The sequence below is a fragment of the Prionailurus bengalensis genome, chromosome A3 (genome assembly GCF_016509475.1).
Source record: "Prionailurus bengalensis isolate Pbe53 chromosome A3, Fcat_Pben_1.1_paternal_pri, whole genome shotgun sequence".
Lineage (NCBI taxonomy): Eukaryota > Metazoa > Chordata > Mammalia > Carnivora > Felidae > Prionailurus > Prionailurus bengalensis.
Genome location: NC_057354.1, coordinates 35,242,266 through 35,269,728, shown reverse-complemented (window position 1 = coordinate 35,269,728; position 27,463 = coordinate 35,242,266). Strand labels below are relative to the sequence as shown.

The following is a 27,463-nucleotide window of genomic DNA, read 5'->3' as shown; positions in this document are numbered from 1 at the left end:
GAAGTACCCGCTCTACCATAAGCAATACTCCCTCTGCCTTCGGAAAACGCTTGTGAACAATACAAAAATGCATGGTCTGTGCAAATGTTTAAAATGAATTTGCTGGTGTGCTCAGGGTTGCTGCAGACTGGGGCTCTAAGCCACACTTTCCTCCTCTTACTACCCCAAAGAGACAGACCTCACTGATGCAGGTGAGAAAACTTCCTAAAAGGACAGCAAAATCTCTTCTAGCTCCAGTGTCCGGTTCCTGAATGTGAACTTTGACAAGGAGCTTTATTTTTTTTTTTAACGTTTATTTTTGAGAAAGAGACAGAGAATGAGCAGGGGAGGGGCAGAGAGAGAGGGAGACACAGAATCCAAAGCAGGCTCCAGGCTCTGAGTTGTCAGCACCGAGCCCTATGCCAAGCTCGAACCCATGAATCGTGAGATCATGACTTCAGTTGAAGTCGGACGCTCAACCAACTGAGCCACCCAGGCACCTTCTTTTCTTTTTAAAGGTTTATTTATTTTTGAGAGAGCGAGAGTGCACAGGCAGGGAGGGGCAGAGAGAGAGAGGGAGACAGAGGATCCCAAGTAGGCTCCATGCTGACGGTAGCGAGCCCGACGCCAGGGCTCATACTCGGGAACCATGAGATCATGACCTGAGAAGTTGGACGCTTAACCGACTGATCCACCCAGGTGCCCCAGACAAGGAGCTTAACTTTGAAGTAAGTCTGGTGCCATGAGAATCGATAGTTAAAATCCACCATTGACTACTAAAGAAATTTGAGAATTCCAAAAAAACAAAAAACAAAAAAACCCACGAAGATAGGTGTTTTTAGAATGGCAAGGGGCTACAGATGCAGAACACAGGGACAGCAGGCCAGGGCTGGCTGGTCCACAGACACGGCCCGAGGGCCCCCAACTAGCAAGTGAGCTCCTTTATGTTGTAGGATCCACAGCGGGACCTGTGGCATACACATTCTCAGAGAACCTATTTTAAATAAATTTATTGTCCTTTCCCCCCTCTGTCTCGATGTCACTAGGCCCTCACTTTCTGATAACCGTATCCGTATATCATACTCCCAGCTAATCAGACTTAAAATCTGTCTCCCCCATAGCTTCTCTCCCCTTACCCAGGAACAAGCTCTCTGGATTCTGTGTTCAGAGGTGTCTCAGGCCTCCCTCCATGGGTAACTGGTTGCAGCCAAGTACAACTGATTTTCTTGAATTCTATCTCAGGACTTCTCAAACCATAAGTACATTCGGAATCTTACTCAAATGCTGATTCTGATTCCTCAGGGCTGAGGCAGGGCCCGAGATTCCACTCAGAGTTCCCAGGTGCTGCTGCTGAGACCCAGATGCTGAGGAGAGATGCTCTCAGCCACATGTTACTACCATGTGTTGATCTGAGAATGTAGAGTATGTTGTATCCCTCCCATGACACCATGCATGGCCTTCCCTTGCCTCCCTAGAATCATCAGGATGGATTCCACAAGCATCTCAGCTTGGCACTCCCAGCAGGTCACAGGCTTGGCCTGACCTTCGAATTTCCCAATGAGAAGTGTTCACTCCAGTCTTCACCCTGGATCTACCACTGCAGGTACAATATTCCTCTGCTTCTGAATCTCTACTCATGTCTTCACCCTGCCACATGCACAGCCTTCTGTCTTCGGGTGACTGCACACTGAGGACATCACCATAAGGGGACCAGCAGGCCCTCCCTCTTTTGGGTACAAAGTCCTGCCTCTTTTACGGAAATACTTTTCTCCCCCACTCCCTCTCTAACCACAGAACCTCCCATCCTAACAGTTTGAAGACTGGCCTTAGAGATGGGGATGTGACCTACATTAGACCAAAGACTTCCACGTATATACAAGTGCCCTCCAAACAACTGATCCATACTGTCCTCGGCATCTAATATACTTTCTCTTGCAAAGAGATTCCTTAACTCTTATAGAAGGAAATAACTTTAAGGGTCACTTGGTACAACTCTTTTTTGTTTGTGAGAATAAAAAAGCCCTTGTAGTAGAAATGATTTGTCCAACCTTAGAAATCATCACACACACACACACACACACACACACACACAAAATTCTTGGATGAATAGCTGGATGAATGAAGGTACAAAGGAAAAAAAAAAAATGAGCATCTTTTTTTTTTTAATTTTTTAAAAAAATTTTAACGTGTATTTATTTTTGAGAGAGAGAGTGGGACAGGCAGAGTGGGAGCTGGGGAGGGGCAGAGAGAGAGGGAGACACAGAATCTGAAGCAGTCTCCAGGCTCTGAGCCGTCAGCACAGAGCCTGACATGGGACCCGGACCCGTAAGTCATGAGATCATGACCTGAGTTGAAGTTGGACACTTAACCGACTGAGCCACCCAGGCGCCCCAACAGGCATCTTTATTTAAAATGTCAGTGAAATGAACACATTAGGTAAATATCAGCATTCATCTTTCTGTAAGTACATTCATGCTGCATGTTGGCTGAGGTCTAGACCTAAGGTTCTAAATGAGCCACAGACAGATCTGTCATTTGGCATACATGGCACTTAAAAATGAACATAGGGCACCTGGGTGGCTCAGTTGGTTGAGCATCCAACTCTTGGCATTGGCTCAGGTCATGATCTCATGGATTCATGAGTTCAAGCCCCACATCAGGCTCTGTGCTGACAGTGTGGAGCCTGCTTTGGATTCTCTGTCCCCCTCTCTCTCTGCCCCTTCTGATCTCGAGCTGTCTCTGTCTCTCTTAAAATAAATACATTTTAAAAAATCATTAAAAATGAATATATTTGTCAACATTTTAACAACAGATTTCATGTAAAAAAAAATCCAGATGTCTAGTATCTTACGGACAAAATATCAGCATCTCCAACAATCTAGCAACCTTCAGGCCCATGTTCTTAGATAGTTGGAAAACTGGTTGAAGCAGATGCTGCCCTCCACCCCCTAGAGGGTGTATGTACCCCCCAACTCGCTATCTATACTATCCCTTGTCATCACCTGGCATTTTTTCATTATTTACATCATCTTCCTGGCTTCTGTAGGCATCTGAGTTTAAAACTGGTGGTTTAAAGGAACTACAAATTTTGTTGATATGGCAATGAAGCACTAAGTTCAGAGCTGACAGAGCACCACCATGGATGAGACACTGAAGTACTGAGTTCTGGGACAGACGGTCTTTACAAGCACAATGAGAACCGAGGGAGCAAGAGAGATGGAAGGCGGTTGTGGGAGGCCCAAGGAGACAAGTTTCACCCACTCCACAGATTAACCAATGAAGGCAGCCCTCCCTCCTGAGGCAGAGAGAGGATGATGGTTTCTAAATTCAACCCAGCAATAAGCCAAATGAACTCCATTATCCTCATTTGGCAAGAAGAAAACACCTAGGAAGGACAGGGCACTTAAAGCTTACAACATGCACCCACACACTGGCTGATTCACAGCTCTATCCTTAAGAGAGCTTTTTAACCGGCCATCACTGCTTTCTTTCACATGAATTCAAAAACGGTTTAAAGTAAAAACAAGAACATGTCAACTTTCAGTTTTGGAAACATGAGAACACAAACACACACACATCCTATCCCAGACTTGAGCCTCAAAAAACACTGAGGCAAAGGGGTGAAAAACTTTAATCAATCAGAACACAGGAAGCTGAGATTAATAATTTAGCTACTTTAGCATTCCAAAGGCATTGGCTCAGGTGAGCCTGGGTAGCAGACCAAGGAGTTAAAGAGAAGCAGGGTATAAACACTCCTTGCTAAGCTTCTCCACAGGGCAGTACTTCTCACACTTGAGTGTGCACCAGAACCGCCTGGAGAGCTAAAATTGGTTACAGATTCAGTAGGGCCAGGGCCTGAGAATCTGCATCTCTGATTAAGTTCCCAGGTACTGCTGGAGCTGTTAGTCTGGGGACCACAGTTTGAGAATGACTGGCATATATAATACAATTAAAATTGTACACTGGGGCTCCTGGGTGGCTTAGTTGGTTAAGCGTCCGACTTTGGCTCAGGTCATGATTTCATGGTTCCTGCATTTGAGCCCCGCATTGGGCTCCGCACTGACAGCCTAGAGCCTGCTTGCCATTCTCTCTTTCCCTTGTTCTCTGCCCCTCCCTCACTCATGCATTTTTCTCTCTCAAAAATAAATAAATAAACTTTAAAAAACCTGCATGTCAAGAAACAGCATCTTAACAGGGAGTGCTCTGAAAGAAAGCTATTGCTTGGGTCACAGACACTAATTCATTTTAATGGTGCTTTTTGTGTTCTTACTGAGTGAATTCTAATCAATGGCTAGGTCAGTAGAATCCACAGGTCTATAGATTAACCTGTTTGCTGTAGTCAATCAATTTGATAAAAACTTGTGTAAGTTCAAAATCACTGTGGTTTTTGGACTAAGTCCATTTGTATGCTAAACCAACAGGACTGAAACGTCACCCTGCATCAGAATCACCTGGCAGTTTAGTTTAAAACAGATTACTACTGGGTTCTGCCTCCCAGAATTTCAGATTCCATGGGTTGAGAGAATTAAGTGTTTGTTTATTTTTTATTTTTTTTTTCAACGTTTATTTATTTTTGGGACAGAGAGAGACAGAGCATGAACGGGGGAGGGGCAGAGAGAGAGGGAGACACAGAATCGGAAACAGGCTCCAGGCTCTGAGCCATCAGCCCAGAGCCTGATGCGGGGCTCGAACTCACGAACCGCGAGATCGTGACCTGGCTGAAGTCGGACGCTTAACCGACTGCGCCACCCAGGCGCCCCTAGTGTTTGTTTATTTTTGAGAGAGAGAGAGAGAATGAGAATATCAGAATAATCTGAGCTGTCAGCACAGAGCCTGGCATGGGGCTCGAACTCACAAACTGCCAGATCATGACCTGAGCCAAAGAGGTTTAATGGACTGAGCCACCCAGGTACCCCATGGAATTTGCATTTTTAAGAGGCTCCCAAGGTGAGGCCAGTGGTCAGATCCCTAGGAGAAACTGTGTGTTTGGGAGGAAAAACAACAACAACAACAACAACAACAACAACAACAAAGCTAACTGAGGGGAGACAGGTTCTTCAGGGCCTTTGCCATGAACCTTTGTAGTAAGCCTTCCACTCAACATTATTCAAGTTCAGCAAAGCGGTCTTGGTATTCAACCCAATTTACTAAACTAAGATTTTATTACCTGCAATAAATTATCTGACTTTACCTTTTTTGTAAACAAAAGAGAACACATAACAGTTTTGTAACTTAATTTCTATAGTACTTACTGATGGGCTTATTTGAGGACTTACTTACAAAGCCTAATTTATAGAGTTTGCCAAATATTTACAACCTGCGTGAAGTATAATGATCAGTCTGGAAATTGTCTAAATTCAGTGTAAATCTTTGCATTTTGAACCTCATAAAAACAGCTTATTTTTGTAATCAAAGGAAAATTCAACTTAGTATAAAATAACACACTTATTTTTGGGGATTTTAAATGAGGGCTGCATTTCCATCTTATGTACAGTGACTCTGTGATTTCAGTTTGCTGTGCCGCACCAGCTGTAACGTAATGAAAGACATCTGAACTCCCTTCAACAAGCCAGAGACAAAATCCTTCCAAGCTGGTTGCATTCTTTTTTTTTTTAATTTATTTTAGAGAGAGAGAGTGAGTGTGAGCTGGAGAGAGGCTGAAGGAGACAGAGAATCTTAAGCAGGCTACCTGCTGAACAGGGAGCCTGACACAGGGCTTGATCCCATGACTGAGATCATGACCTGAGCTGCAATCAAAAGTCAGAAGCTTAACTGACTGAGCCACCCAGGTGGCATCACCACCCCCCCTGCACCACCCCCCTGCCCCGGAATTGTGTTCCTAACTAAGGAATGCAGTTGTCATAGTATTATTTGCAGAGATGAGAATCATCTGCAGAGGTAGGGGGAGGAGAGGGAGAGGGGGCAGGGGAGTGTGGGAGGGGCGGGTTTTATTGTAGTTTAGGAAAAAAACTGGAAACCACCATCATGTGACTGCTTTTACTCATGGGCATTCTAAGCTACATATCATACTCACGTATTACCCAAAGGCACAGGTGTTTGAGGAAGAAGTGCTAGCAATCTTGTTAGCCATTCCTTTAAATAGAGGGTTTTTAAGGAGAGGAAATAAAAGCTACATTTTCTAACTGGAATGACGGGAAGGATTTAGGCAAGCAGAAAACTAATGATCTAAATTGGAGAGAGGAAAGACACCAGGTTAAAACCTCCAGTCTTGTTGATTCTCAGCAACAGTCCCATGACATCTTGCAAAGTGACTCTAAAAATAACACCATGGAATCCCAGATCTTTCCATCACATTTTCTCAGACTTCTTGTGTAAAGAGCGTTTGCCTAATTTTTCTTGGAGCTCACTGTACAAAACTGGAGGTGTATAGCAATGAGGGTTAGACATTTATCACCTGGGTTAGAATTTATTGATTCCATCAATATAAGGACCTCAGTAAAATGGGCATTTATCGAGCACCTACTGAATGTTGGGCACTGGCCATTCTAAATGTTGGGGATGCAGCAGTGAACAGGATGTTGCCCGGATGTCAGGAGAGGAAGTGAATAAATGAATAAATGATATGTAAATAGTGATCAATGCTATGAAAACAACCCAGCTGGATACAGGAGGGAGAGCTGCAGCATGGCAAGAATGGGAGCTAAGGCGATATTCCAGAAGAGGCGTGAGAAAACGTGAGCAAGAAAGCAGTGCATTAACTGGCGGAAGAGTGTGTTCCGGGCAAAAGGAATAGCAAATGTAAAGTCCCTGGAGCTGGAGGGAGATACTGAAGTAGAGAGAGGGAGACACGGGCAGAAAGGGAGAGTGAGGGTGGCTTCCTGTATGTAGGGCTTTGTAAGTCTTACGGTGATGTGATCTGAATTCCGTTTTAAAAGCATCCCTCCAGCTGCTATTTTGAGAACAGACTAAAGGAGCAAGTCCAAGGCAGAGAAACCAGGAGAGACAGGACACTGGCCTGGCACATGCTGTAGTGATGGGGTGATGGGAAGCAGCTAGATTCTTGATACAAGGCTGTTTGTAATGGGCTGATGCAGGAGACAAAGGCGGCACTGATGGTCTCAGCTGCTTGCAAGGACTGTGGGTGAAGGGTCTAGATTTGGACATAAGTTTACAATACTGTTAGACAGTTATTCTGTAGAGGAGAAAGGATGTAGCATTGAGCTCGAATCTTCCAAAGAGGTACAGTCGCATGGCAAGCTCTTGGCTCTTTAAGCAGAGAAGACGGCTGAAGAAAATACAAGCCAAGCTACAAAGATGTCTTTTATACCCATACCTCCTTCTACTGTAGGAAAGCATAACCATATTTTCCCAGTCACATGTACAGGAAAATATTCTGTATTTGAAACCTCAACTCTGAGAAACTCAGATACCATGCAATAGTATGGACTCTTAAGTGGCGCCTGGGTGGCTCAGTCAGTTAAACTTCCAATTCTTGATCTTGGCTTAGGTCATGGTCTCACGGCTCGTGAGTTCAAGCCCTGCATTGGGCTATGCACGGTCACTGGGGAGCCTGCTTGGGATTCTCTGTCTTTCCCCTGTTCGCTTGCTCGCTCTCTCTCTCTCAAAATAAATAAATAAAATAAAATAAAATAAAATAAAATAAAATAAAATAAAATAAAATAAAAGATACCCACTTAAAATAAAAAGATAAGAAAGAGCAGAGAACTTCTTGGGAAGAAAGTAAAATGGCTCAAAGTCAGGAAAAGTTCCTCCTCCACATGAAAGCTGGTCCTCAATGGACAGTACATGAGACTGAAAAGTTGGCCCATTTGCCTGGATGAAAGGTTTGGTAAAGTGTTTTTTCAGAATGGTCAGGTCATTAGTGTCCTGAGAGCCCAGGAATTAAGAACAGAGTCAAGAATCTCATAGGATAAAGACTCCTAAGCAAGTTCTATACTAGAAAGTCTCTTGACTGATCTCTCACTAGTCAGACCAGCACTCATCAGATGCTCATAAAACAAGCAAAACACTCTGACCACCCAGGGAATGCTAACCTCTCACAATTAGTAAGCAAATGTCCAATATGTTGGATCCTTTGTTCTAACCTTGCATGCTTACTATGAGTTACTTATGTTTGTTTCCAAACCTGTTCATATCCATTGTAATTAAAAAACTATATGAACCAGGGGTGCCTGGATGGCTCAGTTGGTTAGTCATCTGAATTTGGCTCAGATCATGATCTCATGGTTCGTGAGTTTGAGCCCGCCATCAGGCTCTCTGCCGTCAGTGCATATCCGACTTCAGATCCTCTGTCCTCCAATCTCTCTGCCCCTCCCCTGCTTGCACTCTCTCAAAAATAAAAACATAAAAAACCCATATGAACCAATGAAATAAGCTCGTGGAAAGAAAGAGAGTTGTTCCTTCTCTAAGTTGGATATTTCGGAAAGATGTCTTTAAAGGCGAGTTGCTCAACATGTTTTTTTCTCAAACTGTGTGGACAACAATAGGATTAGAGAAAGGAGTCATAAAGTTGTAGGGTTCTGCACTCCCATTGCTTCATGAATGTCTCTAAAAGCCTCACTTCAACTTCAAAGAAACCAAACTGGATATCTGAGGCAACGAATGCCTCATGGGTGAGATATAGGCAAAAACGACATGGACCCCAATCCACAGACCCATACTGAATGAAGATACTTCATACCTGATATTAAGAGTTTGGCCAACAACCGAATCACATTATATGCTTCCAGTTAAAAGAAAGTGTCTAAGATATGTATGTGTTATTTTAAAAGATGCTGACTTGTTTTAATGGACTTTTGTGAAAAACTGACCAGGAACACAGGGCAAGAATAGGAGGCAGTTAGCGTATCATGTGGCACCAGGATTCCAGGCTTATAGCCTGTAATCATGCTTCAGTGGTATCACAAAGTCACAAGTGCCATTTCAGACACACGGGACATCTCCACATTTCTCACTTAACCAGATCGAATTTGTGAGTTCTGCCATCACTGTGACCCAAGGTCATTACATTTGTTGTATTCTGTATCAATCCTCTCACCTTGATGGCTTGTGTGTTCTGTTAGGGATTGTAACACATACATAGGAATAGGAATAAATTGGTGGGGACGGGGAAGATAGTGTCAGTGCTGGAGGTAGCATAATGATATGAACCATGCAGTTATTTTAAGTTTTGATATCAGGAAGTAGGCAAGATTACCCACATAAATGTATACTCAATAACAAGCTTTTTCACTCTCTTCTCCTCCACATGTCAAAGCTTCAGTGGAAATGCTATCAAGAAAAGAACCCCAAATCTTAACTTTTAGTACATACCCTCTATTCTCAAAGATAGACATATATACTACCTACTCATGAGTATGGGTCTCCGAACATGGTTCTGAAGCAAAATGGACTAAGATTGATAGCAATCAAACCATGGAAAGCAAAAATGTTACGGGATTTACTGATTTAAGCCATCTTCCCAGGACTGTACTTGCCCAGGGCATCAGGTGGGGTGGCACGGCTAGAGCATCACATGGGGAGTGAGAAGGCCTGGGCTTTAAACCAGACTCTGGCCTAGCCCGCTGTGTAGTCTTAGGTGAGTTCTGCTAACTCCTTGGCCTCACTCTCCTCATCTGAAAAATGAAGTGTTAGGAAGTGCTTTCTAAACTCCATTTCCTGTCCTAATAATATTCTGTGACCCTGTGATCCTAATAGCTAACACTCATCAAAGGCTTTCAGTGAGGGACACTGCACTAAGCCCTTTCCAAGTAGTAACTCATGCAATCCTCATGACAATCCTAATGGCAGATACTTTGGTATTATTCCCATTTTACAGATGAAGATAATGAGGCACAGAGAGGTAAACTGTGTGCCTAAATCACACAGCTGCTAAGGGGGAAAGCCAGGATTTGAGCCCAGGCAACCTGATGCCAAAGCCCAAGCTTATACTGAGCCACCCTGCTTCTTGTAACGTGACGGGTTGATGAAAGCCAGGAAACACAGGTCTACAGAGCTGTCTTTTTGAAAAATGTTCGGCAGCTCAATACCTGCATCTGATTAACGAGACTTTTTCTTTGTGGGTGGTCAACATGGACTTCTGGGATTGAATGTTGCTATGGCAAACAGCCACTAAAAAAGACCTTTGTAGAAAATATGCAGACGTAAATGCCAAAAAGCGGGAACAATGTATGTTGACATCAGCAGGGTTCAAGAAACCATTCAAACTGGTGTTGATCTAAGCAAGATAATAAAAGAACTTGAAGGCTTTGCAATATCTATTCTCCCAAAGTGAAGCAACTTGGAACAACAGCACAAAACCCACAAAACCACCACAAGACAGAAACAAAGGCTTCCCTGTAACATGGAGCAACCATTCCTGGCTCCAAAGCCTAAGCCTGGGAGCTCCTCAGACTTCACCACACATCTGAGTCATCTGGGGCTGGGGGGGGGGGGGGGGTTGCATCTTGTTAAAAAAGCAAAGATTCTGGATCAGGTCTGGGTGGATTGGCGACTCTAAAGTGTAAGGACCTTCTAGGTGAGGCTGTGTTGCTGGAATGTGGACCACACTTTATGAGTGGGAGTAGAGAGCCTATAGGCTCTCAGAGTCTGTAGAACTCACTTCTGCCACCAGTTAGCTCTGGGTGCAGGGTTAAGTCTTCGAAGTCTGGTTTTGTCAGATGATCTTATCTGTACATTTCCCCCCAGCTCTAAATGATGACTTTCTTATTCAATCCTACATTATAGGATTAAGTGGGAAAATGAAACGCCTCCCTTAGCCCCCAAACTCAGGTCTCTGCAATGGGAGAATCAAGGCTAAGGCCTCTTCACACCTACTACAGAAAGATAATGAGAGCTCTCTCTGTTCAGAGGTAAAACCACCCTGAAGACAAATGACTTGCAGCAAACTGATTTATGTTTGAGGCTTTCTACTTGGGACAAAATCTCTTTCAGACTTGCTTGCCAGGGCAATGGTATGCTAGGTATGGTATTAAAAGATGGATCAGGATCCAATACTTCAATAACTTATAGGGGCAGGGATTGGAGCTTGAATATCTTTACCGTCTAGACCTGAACTATCTACTATGATAGCCATCAGCCATATGCAGCTATTGAACACTTCAGATGTAGCTGGTCTGAATTGAAAACACACATCACATTTTGAAGACCTGGTATAAAAAAATGTAAAATATGTCATTAATAAGTTTTATTTTGATTTCACATTAAAACGACGGTATTTTGGGTATACTGTCCTGAATAAACTATTTTATTGAAATTAATTTCACCTGTTCCTTCCTACTCTTTAAATGTGGCTGCTAGGAAAATGTAAATGATATCTGTGGCTTGATTTACATTTCTAGCGGGCAGTGCTGATCTAGTCCCCTGCTATTCATGTGGTTCTCCGACCAGCATCATCGGTATCAGCTGGGAACCTGTTAGGGAGAATTTTGTCCCCATCTCAGACTTACCGAATCAGAACGTGCATTTTAACAAATTCCCAGGTGACTCCTGTGCACATTCTAGTGTGAGAGAGGTCCTGGGCTAGTTTTCCCTACAACATATCCACAGAGGTATTTGGATTCTTGGTATAGGTAAGTGATACTCTAAAAGCACGGTGCTTGCTGAATTTTCTACACCAATGTTCAGCTAGGCAATGGAAATAGATTTTTTTAAATCTTAAATTACTATACAACTTTTAATATATAAATCAAAATGACATTATACATAAAGATTATGCACACCATCCATATACATCTGGGGGGGAAAGGGAGAGAGGTGCTTTCACTGAGGCTACCTTAGTTACTTCCGGATTTTCAGCCACCATGTATGTGAAACTGATGTTCACCAGATCTGTGCCACTGCAGACACAAACTATTCGCCCTTCCAGATCATTCTCTGACTTTCCAACAGCTTCAAGAGCAGCCAGGATTTTGGGATCCTGTATAGACATATATATACACACAGGAAAAAATTGTTAGATCAAAGCCTGGAGGAAACATTGCTCATCTGATGTAAAAATACACAGGACAAATGTTTTCTTTTTACCTAGAATGCCCAGATATCTAGCATTATTCTAAAGCTTGTAGAGGTAAAAATTATAACACTACACATTACTTGAACTCATTTGGTAAGAAAGGTATTATAATACTATTGATTTAGAAAACTAGGTGTGAGGGTCTATCTTTAGGTTCTTGGTTGTAATTATTACAGGGCCTGGTATATGAAAATGGTATGGAAAGGTTGTGACTGGGACCTGCTTGTGTCCACAAAGATCAAAGGGGTCTCTCAGCAGAGGACAGTGACTGAGGTCTCATGCAAATAAACATGGGCATTGCCACGGCCAGCAATCAAGGGTCATTAAAAAATAAGATTAAGTCTGTCAAGTAACCTGGACACAAAAAGTATGCTCATCTCTAGAAGCCATGGCATCTTCATTTGGAATGATGACAGTGTAATTTTACCCTAAATAGCAAATAAAATAGCGTTTTGTCCTCCAGGAGAACTCAGAAGGAAATGCCAACATAGTTACACAGAAATTTTAACTAACATAAAAAGAGGACAGCTTTAAAAAAGACAAAGAGGAACAAAATGAGGAACATAATTTTGTTTTCAACATCTAAAAACCTGCAGGGCTATTATGAAAATGGGAATAAATACTGTGCTTTAATATTCTAGAAAAAAGCCAGCTTTTAAATTCCTAGCACCACTATGCAAACAGCTTCTTATTCAAACAAATCAATCACTGTGAAGAAGACTGATTTATATGCTCTGTCATCTTTTTCTCTCAGAGGCAAACTGAACCTCCAAGGTGAGCCAATGTCTGCGTGCACAGGTGCACAAATATGAAACTACCCAAGCTATTTAAATTTCCACATCAACCACAGACCAGAAGTGACTCACTGTTTGCTGAAAAGAAAAAAAAAATGGCAGCGGAGGGAGGGGGCCCTTGACAAATTAATTTCTGAGTTAAGGAAATGGTGTCTTTGATGCTGATACCATGAAAGCATCTTTTCTTTGAAAGGTGAACAACGTTTCTAATATAACTAAATGTAATGCAATCCAAACCACCCAAAAGGTACAGATGAAAAAGATTTCTTTAAAAATTTTTTTAAATGTTTATTTATTTTTGAGAGAGAAAGACACAGAGCATGAGTGGGAGAGGGGCAGAGAGACAGGGAGACACAGAATCTGAAATAGGCTCCAGGCTCTGAGCTGTCAGCACAGAGCCCAACGTGGGGCTGGAACTCACAAACCGGGAGATTATGACCTGAGCTGAAGTTGGATGCTTAACCCATTGAGCTACCTAGGCACTCCATAGATGAAAAGATTTCTGAACTGTGTGTTCTCTTAACTCCCAGCTGATGAGTTTGGGCAATAACAGGTTAAAATAGCATTCTAGAAACCTTTTCCAACCTAAGGAAATCTGTGTTTAGAAGAACAGCAAACACCAATCACAGGTACCTTTGGGGTGGCTCCCAATCGAATACTGTTGATGAGGGAGCATTCTAGAACTTGTCCTTCCTGAAAAGAGAGAATATAAGACAGCAGTGAGGCAAAATCCTGCCAGACTTGTGGCACAGATGAGGTACATGATGATGAAGGCAACACCAGTGACAGTAAGGTAGAGGGGGAATGAAAAATAAAGGATAGTAATCGCAATATCCAATGATCAGAAATAGTCAAGACCATTCAATTTCAATATATTCCATTCAAATATACATATATATGTATATGTTCATATATATGAACGTAAGTCTGCATAATTATTTATTACTTTTATAATAAAAGTGCTGTTACCTTTAGGCATATAATACTATATTACTGGTGTGTGTGTGTGTGTGTGTATCATTAAATATATGTGTGTACATGAAATATTAAGTGGTAATAATGCTTTTATAGAATTCCAATTCTACTGTGTTAAATTCAGTTCAAAGATTCATTAAATGTGTGCACTGTGCTGTGTATTGAGTGAAGTCCTGGGGTATAACAAGATGACCATCCTCTTAATGTGCTTTTGAGACTCAGCTTGAATATCTCTTCTAGGAAACCTTCCTAATTCCCAAGATTAAATCAGATCTGCCTGTTTTCAACTCTTGTAACAACCTGACCTTCTCTTTCACAGCACTCAATGACTTCTACTTTTTTTTGTAATGCCTGCTTTTTCTCCTAGACTGGAATCTATGAGGTCTAAGATATTGTCCTTGACCAGCACTGTATCCCCAATGCCCAGCACATGGAAGTACGTTTTTAAAATCTTGAAGTAATGAATAAGCATAGGGTCCATGCTCTCAAGAGGCATTCTGCCTGCTTGTTGAGAAATAAAGTAGTTTAAACCAGAGAGCAGGAAATAACAACTTGCTGTTCTTGTGCCATACCTTGCCTTCACTTCTCCAGGTCAGAAAGAAGCCAAATTCATCCACTTTGAAGAGGCAGTTGGGTTCAAACACAAAGGATTCCTGTTAAAAAGAAATTTGTTGATCTGTATGACTCATACCACTTTGAATCTAATAAAAATGCAAGTACCTTTTAGCCTCTAAATAGGGAAAATAAGAAATCATGCTTTTGCATCCTAAACCTTAATGACCACATTTCTTATCATGGAGTATTTTCATCTTGAAAACTCTTTGCATTCACTTTTATATTGAAAGACTGATCACAGAGAATAAAGTTTCTCTAGGACATTGCAAGAAGAACTCAGAGAAGGAGGACTCCCAGATTCTAGCCAACTGGTCTCCCTCCACAAAAGAGGTACCATTGCCTGTATTTAATATAATGTAAAAAACCAGGAGATAATTTTTTTAGTCTATGTTTTTTTTTCTTTTTGTCTACACAATTCAGCATTCAGATGCTTACTCAGAAAACTGCTGAAATTTTTGCTTTTACATCCAACCTCATCTGGTGTCCAGTAAACCAGAGCTTGAGCAGGGTTTTGAGCTACGCAAAGTGTAGTCCTTGGACCAACAGCATCAACTGTAGAGTCTAGGGCTCCAGCCCACATGGATTGAATCAGAGTCTCCAGGGGTAGAGCTCAGAAATCTGTGTTCCAACAACGCCTCCAGGTGATTCTAATGCACGCTAAAGTTTGAGAAGCACTGTTATGGCCTTTGACACCAGAAACTATGTTTGAAACCTACAGAATCAAAATCTGAATCAAGAAGGAACGTTAGCCACATGCAGGGGCCCAAGGGCAGCTACAATACACTTGGCAAAGGATCCCTGGTCTTTAGCAAGAATGTGCCATTGTGCTTATGAGTGGCAGGAAAATTTTATAACAATGAAAGTAAAAGAATATTCAGGAAATGAACCCAGATACCTTCTGCCCTCTGATTGCATTGCACCAAGCCTTGGCACCCATGTGTTAACAAATCCACATGTCCTTCTCATGATCTGAAGAACTTGTCCTCTTAGATAATCACAGAGCAAACAATAGGGAACCTGTCTGCCAAACATGGATCAGGGCAGTGACTTAAAACAAATAAAGAGCAATTATAGGATTAAGACTTTAAGGGTAGTTCAGATTTCACCAATCAAAACAGAGCTCTCTAAATTTTAGGGAAGCAGAGACATTCATCAAGGTAAATCCAATGTGAAGATACTGGGCCACCATAAAGTGTCAGAATTTGGAGTCCCAGGGGCCTTGTACAAAGTCAGACTTCAAATTTGTTTGGGTGGTCTTCTGACAGGAGAAGAATATCATACCCATTTCAATTCCATGCCAGGTACATGCTAAGCACTGCACACATAGCAATGAAAAATACAAAGAATGAGGGCATGGGATGACCTTTGCTTTTGGACTCAAAACCCAGTTCTGCCATTTATTTTTTATTGTCTCCTAGAAAAGCCCTTTCTAAGTCTCAGAATCCTTATCTAATAAATGGAGGTATTTACACATAACTTTCAGGCTTGTAGGAATTAAAGGAGTTGATAAATGTAAAGTACTTGACACACAATTACAATTCAGCAAGCTGTAGCTACTATCCATAACATATGGTTCAAATTTACATTTGTAGCAGCAAATTACTAACAACATGATATTGCCAATACATGACCCACAATGATAGCACTTTGAATGGTGCGACCTTTTTGAAAAGGCTTGACCCAGAAGATTACACTTTATATAGGTCTTAGAGCATGGGTAGAAGTTATCCATGAGGAGCAGAGAGCAGCATTTGCAAGGACATGTAGGCTTGATCCGACAGTGGGAACTTCTGAGGAGTTGGTGTGGTTAGACTACCTCACAAGAGTAGCAGTGGATGAGACTGGACACATAATAAGGCTAGATCAGAAGGGTACTGTATGCCACACAAAAGGCATTAAACTTGACCTACAAAGTGGTAGGGAGTCTTGTGTCATTACTGATTGAGAAACAAGAATCAGCAACTAATTAAAATAGGAGAATTCACACATTTTCAAATACTCCCCAAGCAGTATCTTTATGGTAGTACAGAATTCTGGTGCACAACATTCAAAAGTATGTCCTAAAATGGTATTTACAGAGTAGACCCACAATGAACCAGCCACCATAGTTATTATTTATGTGCACTCTATCCTATTCTAAATAAGGATCTGAAGCGATCCATGAAACACACATGATAAGAATAGTTTTTCAACTTATTTTGAGGTGGAACTTTCAATTCCTTGGCCTCTGTAACTGTACTTCTTTTTTCTTTCTTTGTCAGTTACGAAGTACCCCTAGAGCTTATCATTACTGCCTTGAAATTTCAATTCCTAATATCCCACTCTTGGGCCATTTCACCTGATCCTTCTAGCCCCTAGCACAACAGAACACATTCTCCTATATTCGTTCGACTTCTTCACCTCTTCCTGTTCAGTATCTACTGATTTACTGAACCAGAGTATTCTTGACTTTCCTCTCTCACTTCCATTAACGAGTCTCCTTCATATTTCATGTATATCCATTTTACTCCATCTTACCACCACTTCGGTCCAAACCGTCATTATTGCACCCAAGGTCTGATCTTACCGCTTCTCTTCTTTCTTCCCACAGCAGCCAGATTGACTCTTTAAACTTTTCATCAGTGCGTTAAATCCATTCAATGGGTTCCTGCATTATTTAGGATAAAATCGTACTCCTTACCAGGGTCTCAAAGTTCCTAGACAATCTGGGTCCTTCAGACTGTTTATCATGCCACTTTCTGTTGTTTTCCTTCTGCTTCACTCAATCCATGGGAACTCTTTTCCTTGAACTCCTCCCTAGCTCTTTCTAGCCTCAGGGCATTTGCACTTGCAGCTTCCACTACCTAGGAAGTCCCTTCCTACTGCCCTAGGCATAAGTAGAGCCTCTTTATCCTGCAGACCTCGCCTCACCTGTCTTCAGAGGGGATTTCCCTAACACCTCCTTAAAAAAGGCTCTCAGGGGCGCCTGGGTGGCGCAGTCGGTTAAGCGTCCGACTTCAGCCAGGTCACGATCTCGCGGCCCGTGAGTTCGAGCCCCACGTCAGGCTGTGGGCTGATGGCTCAGAGCCTGGAGCCTGTTTCCGATTCTGTCTCCCTCTCTCTCTGCCCCTCCCCCGTTCATGCTCTGTCTCTCTCTGTCCCAAAAATAAATAAATGTTGAAAAAAAATTAAAAAAAAAAAAAAGGCTCTCATTTTATTCTCTATTACAGTATCCTGATTATATCCTTGATTGCACCAATCACAATCTGCAATTATTTTTATTTCTTTGTTTATTGACTTATCGTGTGGCTTTCACACCAGAGTGTGAAACTTCCACATGGCAGGGTCCTTGAGACATTCTGGTTCACATTTGTGTTCTGAGTGCCTAGCACATCAAAGGCACCCTGAAACTAAAGTCCTGCGCTCAAAAATAAATGAACACACGATATCCTGTTTCAAATAAAACATTTTTCAGTAGGCCAACAGATAAAACAGATAAACAAGAAATTACTCAGGTTGAGGGGGTTGTACCAAGCCCAGAATCCATCAGGGTCAGTCCTTGGAAGGCTGCCATTAGACAGATGTACAAATACAAGGGCACTGCAATGAGGCTGTCTGCCTGGCAGACAGGCTCCTTTTTATAATTCATACAAGCTAATCTCAGAGTTTGGGTGTGGCTTTGAGGCACCTCCCAGGAATACCCACTGGACCAGGAGCGCTGTTTGAATGCCACTACAAGGAAATCATTTCCAAACCAGGATAAGAATTTGGACAAAGAAAAGAAAAATAAGGTAGAAAAGTAGAGTAAGGTCAAAACAAAAGACAGCTCCAAAAAGGCTTACCATAAGATCCCAAACAGTTAAAACAGGATACTAATTTGGCTCTGGGCTCCCTAGCAACCAAAGCAAAAAGGGAGAAAACACCATTGACTAGGAACCCATACAGTTCACAGATAAAAACACATTGGTTGTTAGGAGAAGCAGTTGCCAGAGAGAAATTCTCTGTGGGAGCTCCAAGGAGCCCTGACCCATGCTAAAGACAAGGTTCCCAACAAAGTTCACAATAATGTTGTCCACTCTGTCCACAAGATTCTTGGACTAAACGTGTTCAAACTCCCCATAAAAATCAGAACAAATCTGAGTATGCAGCAATCATGGAAGGAAACCTAATCTATTTAGGTTTCTCTCCACTCCCAGGAACACGCAGAAGAACCTGGCCCTCAGGGTGAGTTTAAGTACACAATCTCCATTCTTTTTTTCCCCTACCAGCTGTGTTAAATTTCACACAGAGTCACAAGGAGAGTTACTGACCACAACTAGGGTTGTGGCCCTGTGACCTAGCTGAGGCAGTAATATTCTCCGTCTCCTTGTCAGGAAAACCGCCCTCCAGACTTGAGCATGGCAGGGGGGTGGATCATCAAAGGAAGCTGGTCTCGTTCTCCTTTGCAAATCCTTTTGGCAGTTAACAAATGGCGATGGGATTCTCTGGTAAGGAGACAAACCAGAACAGAACTTCCTCCAGGGAGCTCAGAATTTCAGTTCTCACAGGACTCCTAAAATTCGACACAGCCACACTTTAGAGCTCAAGGACTAGTTAACTCCTCCAGCCCAACCTCATTCTTTCCTTAGGCCCCTGGGAGAGACAGGGTGAAAGGCACAAGAACTCCTTTTGTGGAACTGTGAACAGGCAGGGGACCAGGGTGAGGCATTTTATTTGAGAGGTGCGAAGAATCACTCTGGCTGGAATCACTACAGGCAAAAACCTTTTTCTGCCTCAAGGATCCCTGCTCGGTGCTCCGATGGGCTTCCTGAGGCACTTCTGCCATTTCATCAAGGCTAGAGTATATTTAAAAGCTGTGTGTCTCAACACTGTTTTTAGCATATTTCCCCCTATTAACACATGCCACTTCAACATTACTTAATATCACAACCTGTCTTTCAAAGATTCAGGTCACTTTCAAGATGACGTACATTAAAATATTTTTCCTGTTTCAATTCTAAAAGTATTTTGGTTAAACAAAATTTAATCCCATTTCTTCATGTGAGGAATGGCAGAAATCTCAGCAGACTGAATACTCTGAAGAGGAGGCAGGTATTCAGTGGGGCTTCCAGGTAACAGGTGGTTGAGTTGATTTTACTTGTGTGTCTATTTATTTATTGTTTTAAGTAGGCACCACATCCGATGCAGAGCACACACGGGGTTTGAGCTCAGAACCCTAAGACCTGAGCTGAGCTCAAGAGTCGGACACTGCTCCACCCAGATGCCCCAATTTGTGCTCTTTCTTACCTTTGCTCTCCTGCCCTCTTGCCCACTGTCATTACCCACCAGCATTACAAATGCTACAACTCTCTACTGTGGAGCCTCATCATCAAACAGGGAATGGTCAAGTCTTACCACCAGCTAGGGAAAGGGACTTGGGGCTGGCTAATCAAGATGTCAACACCACTTTACTTAAACAGCTGTGCAGAGGCTCTTTTGTGCTTGTGACTGGATGGGGAGATAAAGAGAGGTGGAATGGGTGGAGACATTCACATCATAGCAGGAGTCTCTTATTTTCTAGAAAGGGGACGCTCTTTCTAGAGGTGGTGCTGGGGTCCAGGCTTTGTAGTTCACAGTTCCTGGGCTCCAGTGCCAGTCTCCTCAGCAGGCATCTGCTGGAGAATCTGGGTGGTGGTGCTGCCTAACCTCACCAAACTTTACTTTTCCCATCTGTAAAATTAAGAAAATGGATCCCAACCTTATAGGGCTCTCACAATTGAGAAAGCCTAAGTGCCTGGGACAAGCTAAGTGCTGAATAAATTGTAGTAGTCATTAGAAAACAGCTAGTACTATTTAATTTGGGCCTATTGTGCAAGACATTTCACAAATACCATCTCATTTAAATGTGCTGCCAATTCTGCAAGGCTTTAGACTAGATCAGTGCTGTCCAATAGACTTTCAGCGATGATGCAAATGTGCCAGGCGGGCACAGCTACACATGGTAGCCATGAGAACCACATGGGGCTATAAAGTACTGGAAACAAATCAACAAGTCTTGTGCAACAAAGGTGATTTTTAATTTGTGCCTATTACCAGCAGATTTCTGGACGGTCAGTAAACGATCCCTGCGTTTGCAGGCTCCACCTTTGGGGAAACTTGGGGCTCACTGTCCTTGTTTCCTGGTTTGATAAGAACTGACAGGAAGAGAAAAGGGCTCTGTTAAAGTTGGAGAGAGACAAGTGACATCTGAGTTACCGAAATGCCACTAGAGGTCTTATCAAACTTCAATAACATTATAAACCACTGGCATGAAAACAGATGACAGACTAGGGACACAGGTGGAGTCTGGAATAGTTAACCAGGAGCTACTGCTTTCTATCAAGATCCTGGAACTTCAGAGCCCAAGTGATGCCACGTGGCCTATTTATTTCAGCTCTTTATTCCAGAGGAATTGGCTAGAGGTAGCGGAGCCTTTCTGATTCTGCACAAACGCTTCCTCTCTCAGAATCACAATTTTTTTACTTGGTTTCAAGTTAGAACTAAAGCCCTTGGTGATGACATTCTGTCAGCAGAAATGATTTATAGACCTGCTATAACAGATGGGTCCAGAAGTTGTTTTTTACCCTCATGGATATGGTTTCCCCCTGGAAGGATCCAGAATGTTCACTGCATTTGTTAATCTCCCTTCTAATGTATAGACCCTGTGAAATGATAGACACTGGGGCTTCTCAGCTCACATTCTACAGAGGAGCAGGAAGACACTGGTCATGGCTGTTCCAACCCAGACCGTTGCTATGCACTATTACCTTGTGAAGAGACTGGTCACGTAACATTAAGAGCATCCGCAGCTTTTGGATTCCTTTCCATGGCCTTTGATTCTTTAGACAGATGTCCCTACTAGGTTAAACTGTTTAAATTGAATATAAACCTTTGCTCCGCCTATCTAATGCTCAACCAGAAATCAAGATGGATATATACAGTTTTGGTATGTTGATAAGCAACCCCCAAGGCGTCTGTGGCACCATATACACAGAGTACTGCCTCTGTGCCCCTGAGCCAGCTTTTACTAGCAGATATGCTTACTGAGTGCCAGGCGATGCTACGTGCACTTCAGACACATTGCCTTATTCACCTCCCACCATTCCTACGAGGAGGGTACTATTCTTACTCCTATGTTATAAAGGAGGCTGTCAAGACACAGCAATGAAGCATCTGGTCCAGTACAGAATAGCTGACAGGGCAGAGCTGGGATTGCTGGCTCCACCAAAGCACACATTTGAATCGTACCTGCTCTGAGGCCCAGAAGGGAGGGTGCCATTGTCAGGGCTAGGCCCAGGTAACTGTTCAGCAGTCCTATCTGGAGGCTCCGCTCTTCTTGTCACCGAATGCCAGTAACCATCACTAGGGTTAGAAGGCGCTGGAAACTTTTTAGGTTTTATTACAGTATGTCTTGAGGCCTCCCTGTGAATCCCCAAGCTGCACAGATGGTACTTATTAACAGGTTATTTCGGAGGGGTGTTTTTCACAGCTGCGTACATCATGTCAGAGTGTTTTCTAGGATCTAGTACCAAGTAAAATGGTTTTTTCCTGATCTGTTGCTTCCTTTATAATCCGGCAGACAGTCCCATGACGGCCTTTCCTGCATTGCTTTGGCCACTAGGATCACAAGTAGCAGCTCTGAAGCTCACTTTTGTCAACTTTATGGGACATTTTTGCTGTCCACAGAGTGGCTGACTGCTAAATTTGCCTGTAATTTGAAGTCCTTCACATATTTCTTTCCCTCCCTTTAGGCTAAACCCCTGTTCCATTCATCCTATCTAGTGGTACGCATCTCTGCATCACAGCTTACTTTGGGATGTGGTAGAAACATGTGTCAATAGCACAAAAATCATTTCATGGACACCAGAAACCACTGGGCATTTCACACTGGTTTCAGGATCAGACAGACCAGATCCGGATGTGGCTGGACAGTTACAAGCTTATTTGAGCTCTGTTTCTTCATCCCCTAAAGCAGGGAGAACAACCAGTAACAACTGCCCATTTCACAGGCTACCTCTGGGCATTTGAGAGCTTCAGGCATAATCTGAACCCAGTAAATTTTTCTTGACTGTTAGTAACATTGTACCAGTAACTATTACTAATGTTGCCAGTTATCAGTTACAATTAATCATCCAAGAACAAAGGAGGTAAATACCACCATCACTACATTATGGATGAGTAAACTGATCCTGAGGTTAGCAAGTTACCCACGAGGACACAGATAATAAGCAGCAGAGACACATCTCCGTGGCGGCACGGAGAGCATCTCTTCACAATGAGCAAAAGTACTGCTGTGTGCTTACTTCCACTGCTCCAGAATGCAAATCTGGGAGCTGAAATATGGAGGAAACCCAGAGTTTGTAAATTACTACTGCACGCGGCTCAGTGAAATTTTGTTTTTTGCACAAGGAGGTCAGGTCATGTTTGTTCCCTGCACAAGCCAGCCTCAGGCTAAATCAGGCACACAGGCTCAGCCCTCAGAACACAGTTTTAGCTTCTAGCCTCTTCAGTTGGTGAGTAGTGACCCAAGGAGATACTGTTGGGGTTAGGAGCCCCTGCCCTGCACCTCCCTGACGGGGTGGATGATGCTCTCAGATGGTGAGAGGGCAATCCAGGAAGTTATTTGGCAAGCTGCACAAGGTGCCAGACCTGTTGTTCTAAATTTTATAGGAACAGAAATGAAAATGTCTCCCCCTCAATAACCATCCATGAGCATATAACTTGCTCATTTCAGCAATGATGGAGATACAGTGAACTCTTTTTCTGATATCAAGTGGAAAATTTTAATCATTTCACTTTTTCCATTTTTCCCCCAACCATTTCATTTTTTCCTTTCTTCAGAAACAAAGAATGTCGGGGCACCAGGTTGGCTCAGTCAGAAAAGTACACAACTCTTCACCTAAGGGTTGTGAGTTCGAGCCCCATCTTGGATGTAGAGAAAGAAAGAAAGAAAAGAAAGAAAAGAAAGAAAAGAAAGAAAGAAAGAGAATATCCTCAACATTCCAAGTGACCTGGCTTAGAAGAGTCGATGAAGGCTACTGAAAAGCAGCAAGGGAAAAGCATAACACCTTTCCTGATTTTTCAAGTTTTATATCTTTTAAAACCCTGAAATTTAACTTGATGGTGCTTATTATTAACAAGGCCTCTGACCCTATTTTTGGTAATTTGTAGTCAGCTCAAGTAGGATTTGAATTGGCGTCGGGGGAGGATGTGCATGGATGGGCCACATAAGAGAGTCAAACTCCGTGTTTCTGATTGCTTAAAGTATGGGAATCAGTATTTGTGAATTTCCACTTTCCCGTTTACTTCCAGATACAGACATAAAGCTCTGGGATTAAATTTTTAAGGTCTGCCAGTGTGAGATGCCAGACTGTGTCTGTCTCTGTCCCTCTCCCTCCCTGAAGAACCTCTGATGTGGGTATTCTGAAGCCAAATCTGGAATGTCACATTCTGAGAGAGCTCTTGTGTTGTGGCGGGACACTGGGACAGGCTCCCTGATTCTTGCCATGGAACACTTGAAGCAATTATTCCTAGGATATTCAGTCACTACGTCTTAGCTTGCAGAAGGAAGAACAAGGTCAACGAAACACAGTTTTAGGAGGAGTGGGTGGTCACTGAAAGTAATTTACTTGGATAGGAAAACTGTCATGTTAGTCAAAACTTGGTGACTTTAGCAATTAAAATAAGGAAAAATTAAAGATGACAAACTTACTCAGAGCCAGGGAGGAAGAGAACTACTTTTGTAATAAATATTTACAACAAACATTAAAATCAAATATGTCCCCTTCCTCCCCATACCTCTCCCCTGCCACCAAAGATTCTCTCCTTGAGCAAACCTTAGGCGGGGTCCTCTGCATCTTCTTCCCAGCCAGACCTCCACTTTTGGGCTTCCATGTCTGTCTTTGCACTGATTGATTTTAGTTGGAATCCTGCTAAGTTGGTTTAGCCAGAATCTCCTACCATCAGGATGCGATCACCGTTGATATCTGATCAGGTGCCTCAACTTCCACCGTCTCCAGGTGACTTCCACCTGCTCCTTGGCTATAAATCCCCCCCTTCCTCATTGTATTCAGAGTGGAGCTCAACCTCTCCCCGAGTAGTGTATCACCTCCGCTGCAGTCATCTCTTGACCATAGTCTGCCCTATCATTCTTCAACAAGTGCCCAAATAACTTTTTCTCTAATACCCCCACCCCACCCCTGGCCACCACCTAAAATTCTAAGAACAACAGGAGATGTGCTCTTGGCAGATGGGCTTGAAGCATGACCATAAGCTGGAAAATCCTTTTCAGTAAAACGCTCCTAATTAAACCACAATTTGTTCCAGAATTATAAACCGCACTGAGCAAATGATTAGAAATAAAGTGACAGAGAAGACATATATCTGAAGAAGCAGGTCGAGGAAAGAATGTTTTGAGCTATTGCTATCTGGAGATGGTAGTCCAAGTTGAACAGAGTCATTGAAGGGAAAGGAACCTCAAAGGACTTCCATGGAATTTCCCTCTGAATATACACATTTCCTACTTCAGTAATTCAGCTTTTAAAAATGCCTGCCTTTACACCAGTTGCATGCTATATCACTCCCTTACACTTTGTCTTCTGAAACAGCTTATATTTGGGCCTCAAAGACACAGTCCCAATGGATCTTAGGGCCAATCCTGGCTCTTTCACTTCTTGCAGTCTGCAAAAAGTGCAGAAATTACTGAAACATGTATACAAAGTCCACTGCTATCACCCAGAGAATTCTATAGTGAGATGAGAGCTGTAGGAAACTGCAGATCCAAAGGCTTAGCATCATTCTACACTGAAGGGAGCGCTAACTGCATCAGGGATAAGGGAGAGGAGGCAGGAGCAGACAGGGAGAGCCTTCAAACCACGAGGCAGAACTAAGACCTGTGAAGGGAGAGAGGAAGGGTCTCCACCAGGTGGATGGAAGCCCTGGAGCAAGGACTGCCCACCAGCCTCATCTGGGGCAGAAAAGGAACGGTTCCAGAATCTCTTCCAGGTCACTCACTGGCTGGGGATCTCAGCATGAATGTCATCAGCAGCTGCAGCAGCTAGAGGTTGTCTGGTGACACACAACTAGTGGCAGGGTCCCCCGGAAGGAGACGTAAGTGGCATACCTCCACGGCTGCCACAGACAGGACCTCTTGCTAACCATTCTCCAGAGCCCCCCACAGAAGGACCTCCAGTTCCAGCTCCTTGGTACCCTTAGAATTCCTTAAACATTAGGAACCACTTAAAATAGGAAAAAGGGGCGCCTGGGTGGCGCAGTCGGTTAAGCGTCCGACTTCAGCCAGGTCACGATCTCGCGGTCCGTGAGTTCGAGCCCTGCGTCAGGCTCTGGGCTGATGGCTCAGAGCCTGGAGCCTGTTTCCGATTCTGTGTCTCCCTCTCTCTCTGCCCCTCCCCCGTTCATGCTCTGTCTCTCTCTGTCCCAAAAATAAATAAACGTTGAAAAAAAAAATTAAAAAAAAAAAATAGGAAAAAAAAAAGACTCCCAGATGTGTAGCTAAGGATCACTGGATCACTGGAGGTGCTTAATGAATGAATTCCCTGCTGGAGATAGAGCAGTAAATAAACACAAAGTATCTGCTCTCATGGCTTATATTCTAGGGGGAATTTTGACAATGAACAAAAAACAATCTATCAAAACTGATAAATATGAAGGAAAAAAAACCCCAAAACCTAAAAGGCTAATGTCTGTGTATGTGAACATGTGCGCGCATGCATCAAGAGCTCACAGAAGAGCAGTCCAGAGAGGGACCTACAAGTGCAAAGGCCCCGAGGATTGTGTGCCTGGTATTTTCAGGGAACATCCACGGCTCAGTGAAGTGGCAGGTCACATAGGGGGCTTATAAGCTATGGAAGGAATTCGGAAATTATTTGAAATGAGGTAGGAAGCCACTGAAGGTTTAACCAGAAGACAGGTATACACTCACTCACATTCTAAAAATATCCCTCTTAATTATTTCTCACAATGGCCCTGCAAGGTAGGTGTTATCATCCCCACTTTTCAGATAAGGAAGCTGTGGCTTAATGCTCAGTGGTTTTAAGACTGGCTTATAGTGCCATTTTTTTTTTGAGTAGCAAATCCAAAGTTAAAGATAATTTCTGTTTAACTCCAAACCTATGCCCTTAACCAACTATGTGTATTTCAGACTTTTCAAGAAAGAGCTCTCTTGTAAAGATTTTACCCTAAATACCATGTAGTACAAACCCTTTCTTTATTTGCAAACAATATCCTGGCGACCTGGCTTGGGGGAGTATCCAAAAACTAGGCTCCTTTTTGTATTTCACAGAGTTAAGAGGATCATCCGCCCTTTTAGGTACTTGGGAGAAGAAGATCTACAGAAGAGCAGGAGAGGAGCCAGCAAAGTGTCATCAGGGAAATTCCTTAGTAGAAAGAGCACGTTGGCCTCCCACCTGGGAAAGCCATATTAGCTCAACCCACACACTTCATTACATGTTTCGGACACACTATCATTTCAGAGCAATTATTTGCTATCTATGGCCTTAAGACTAAGTGTAAAAACCATGTGTTTATTAATCTATCAATATTAAGTATTAAGAGACAGGCTTCCCTACTGAGGATATTTCTTGTCTATTTTCATTGGTTGAAAGAAAATATTATGTTCCTTCCATAGAGTACATTGTACCTAGTTGGTTTTTTTTCCCCAAAAAACTAAAGCCTAAAGAAGTCCTGATTAATACTTTTCTATAGGCGGATACTTATTGACTATAAGGTAGAGGTATTAGTGTTCTGAGGAGCACTAATGAGGCACCTATCTGCTGGGAGGGGCAAATACCTGAAAAATAAATTCTTTCCATCCTCATCTCCTTAAAAGAATCAAATTAAGAACTCCTGGATGTAGTAATGTAAATAATTATGGTCTGAGATACATACAGCACATAGGTTACTAAAAGACTTAAGTACCTTTCATATATATATATATATATATGTGTGTGTGTGTGTATATACATATGTACGTATACATACATCTATATTCACACACACATATACATATGTGTGTGTGTGTATATAAATATTTAAAAATCATACATATCTTCAAAAAACTGTGTAGGGGAAGAAAAAAATTTTCCTTAAT

General features: G+C 42.6%; 1 protein-coding gene across 10 annotated transcripts in view; it reads right to left on the bottom strand.

The window, feature by feature from the left end:
* PLCB4 (phospholipase C beta 4) overlaps positions 1–27,463 on the bottom strand; it is a 420,321-nt gene that overhangs the window by 127,068 nt on the left and 265,790 nt on the right. For all 10 annotated transcript variants that reach the window (XM_043602872.1, XM_043602876.1, XM_043602879.1 and 7 more), the window contains 3 exons: positions 14,316–14,396; positions 13,402–13,461; positions 11,735–11,878 (listed from right to left, as the gene is read on the bottom strand). In XM_043602872.1, the coding sequence (XP_043458807.1) occupies positions 11,735–11,878; positions 13,402–13,461; positions 14,316–14,396 (285 nt within the window). The remainder of the gene's footprint in view (positions 1–11,734; positions 11,879–13,401; positions 13,462–14,315; positions 14,397–27,463) is intronic.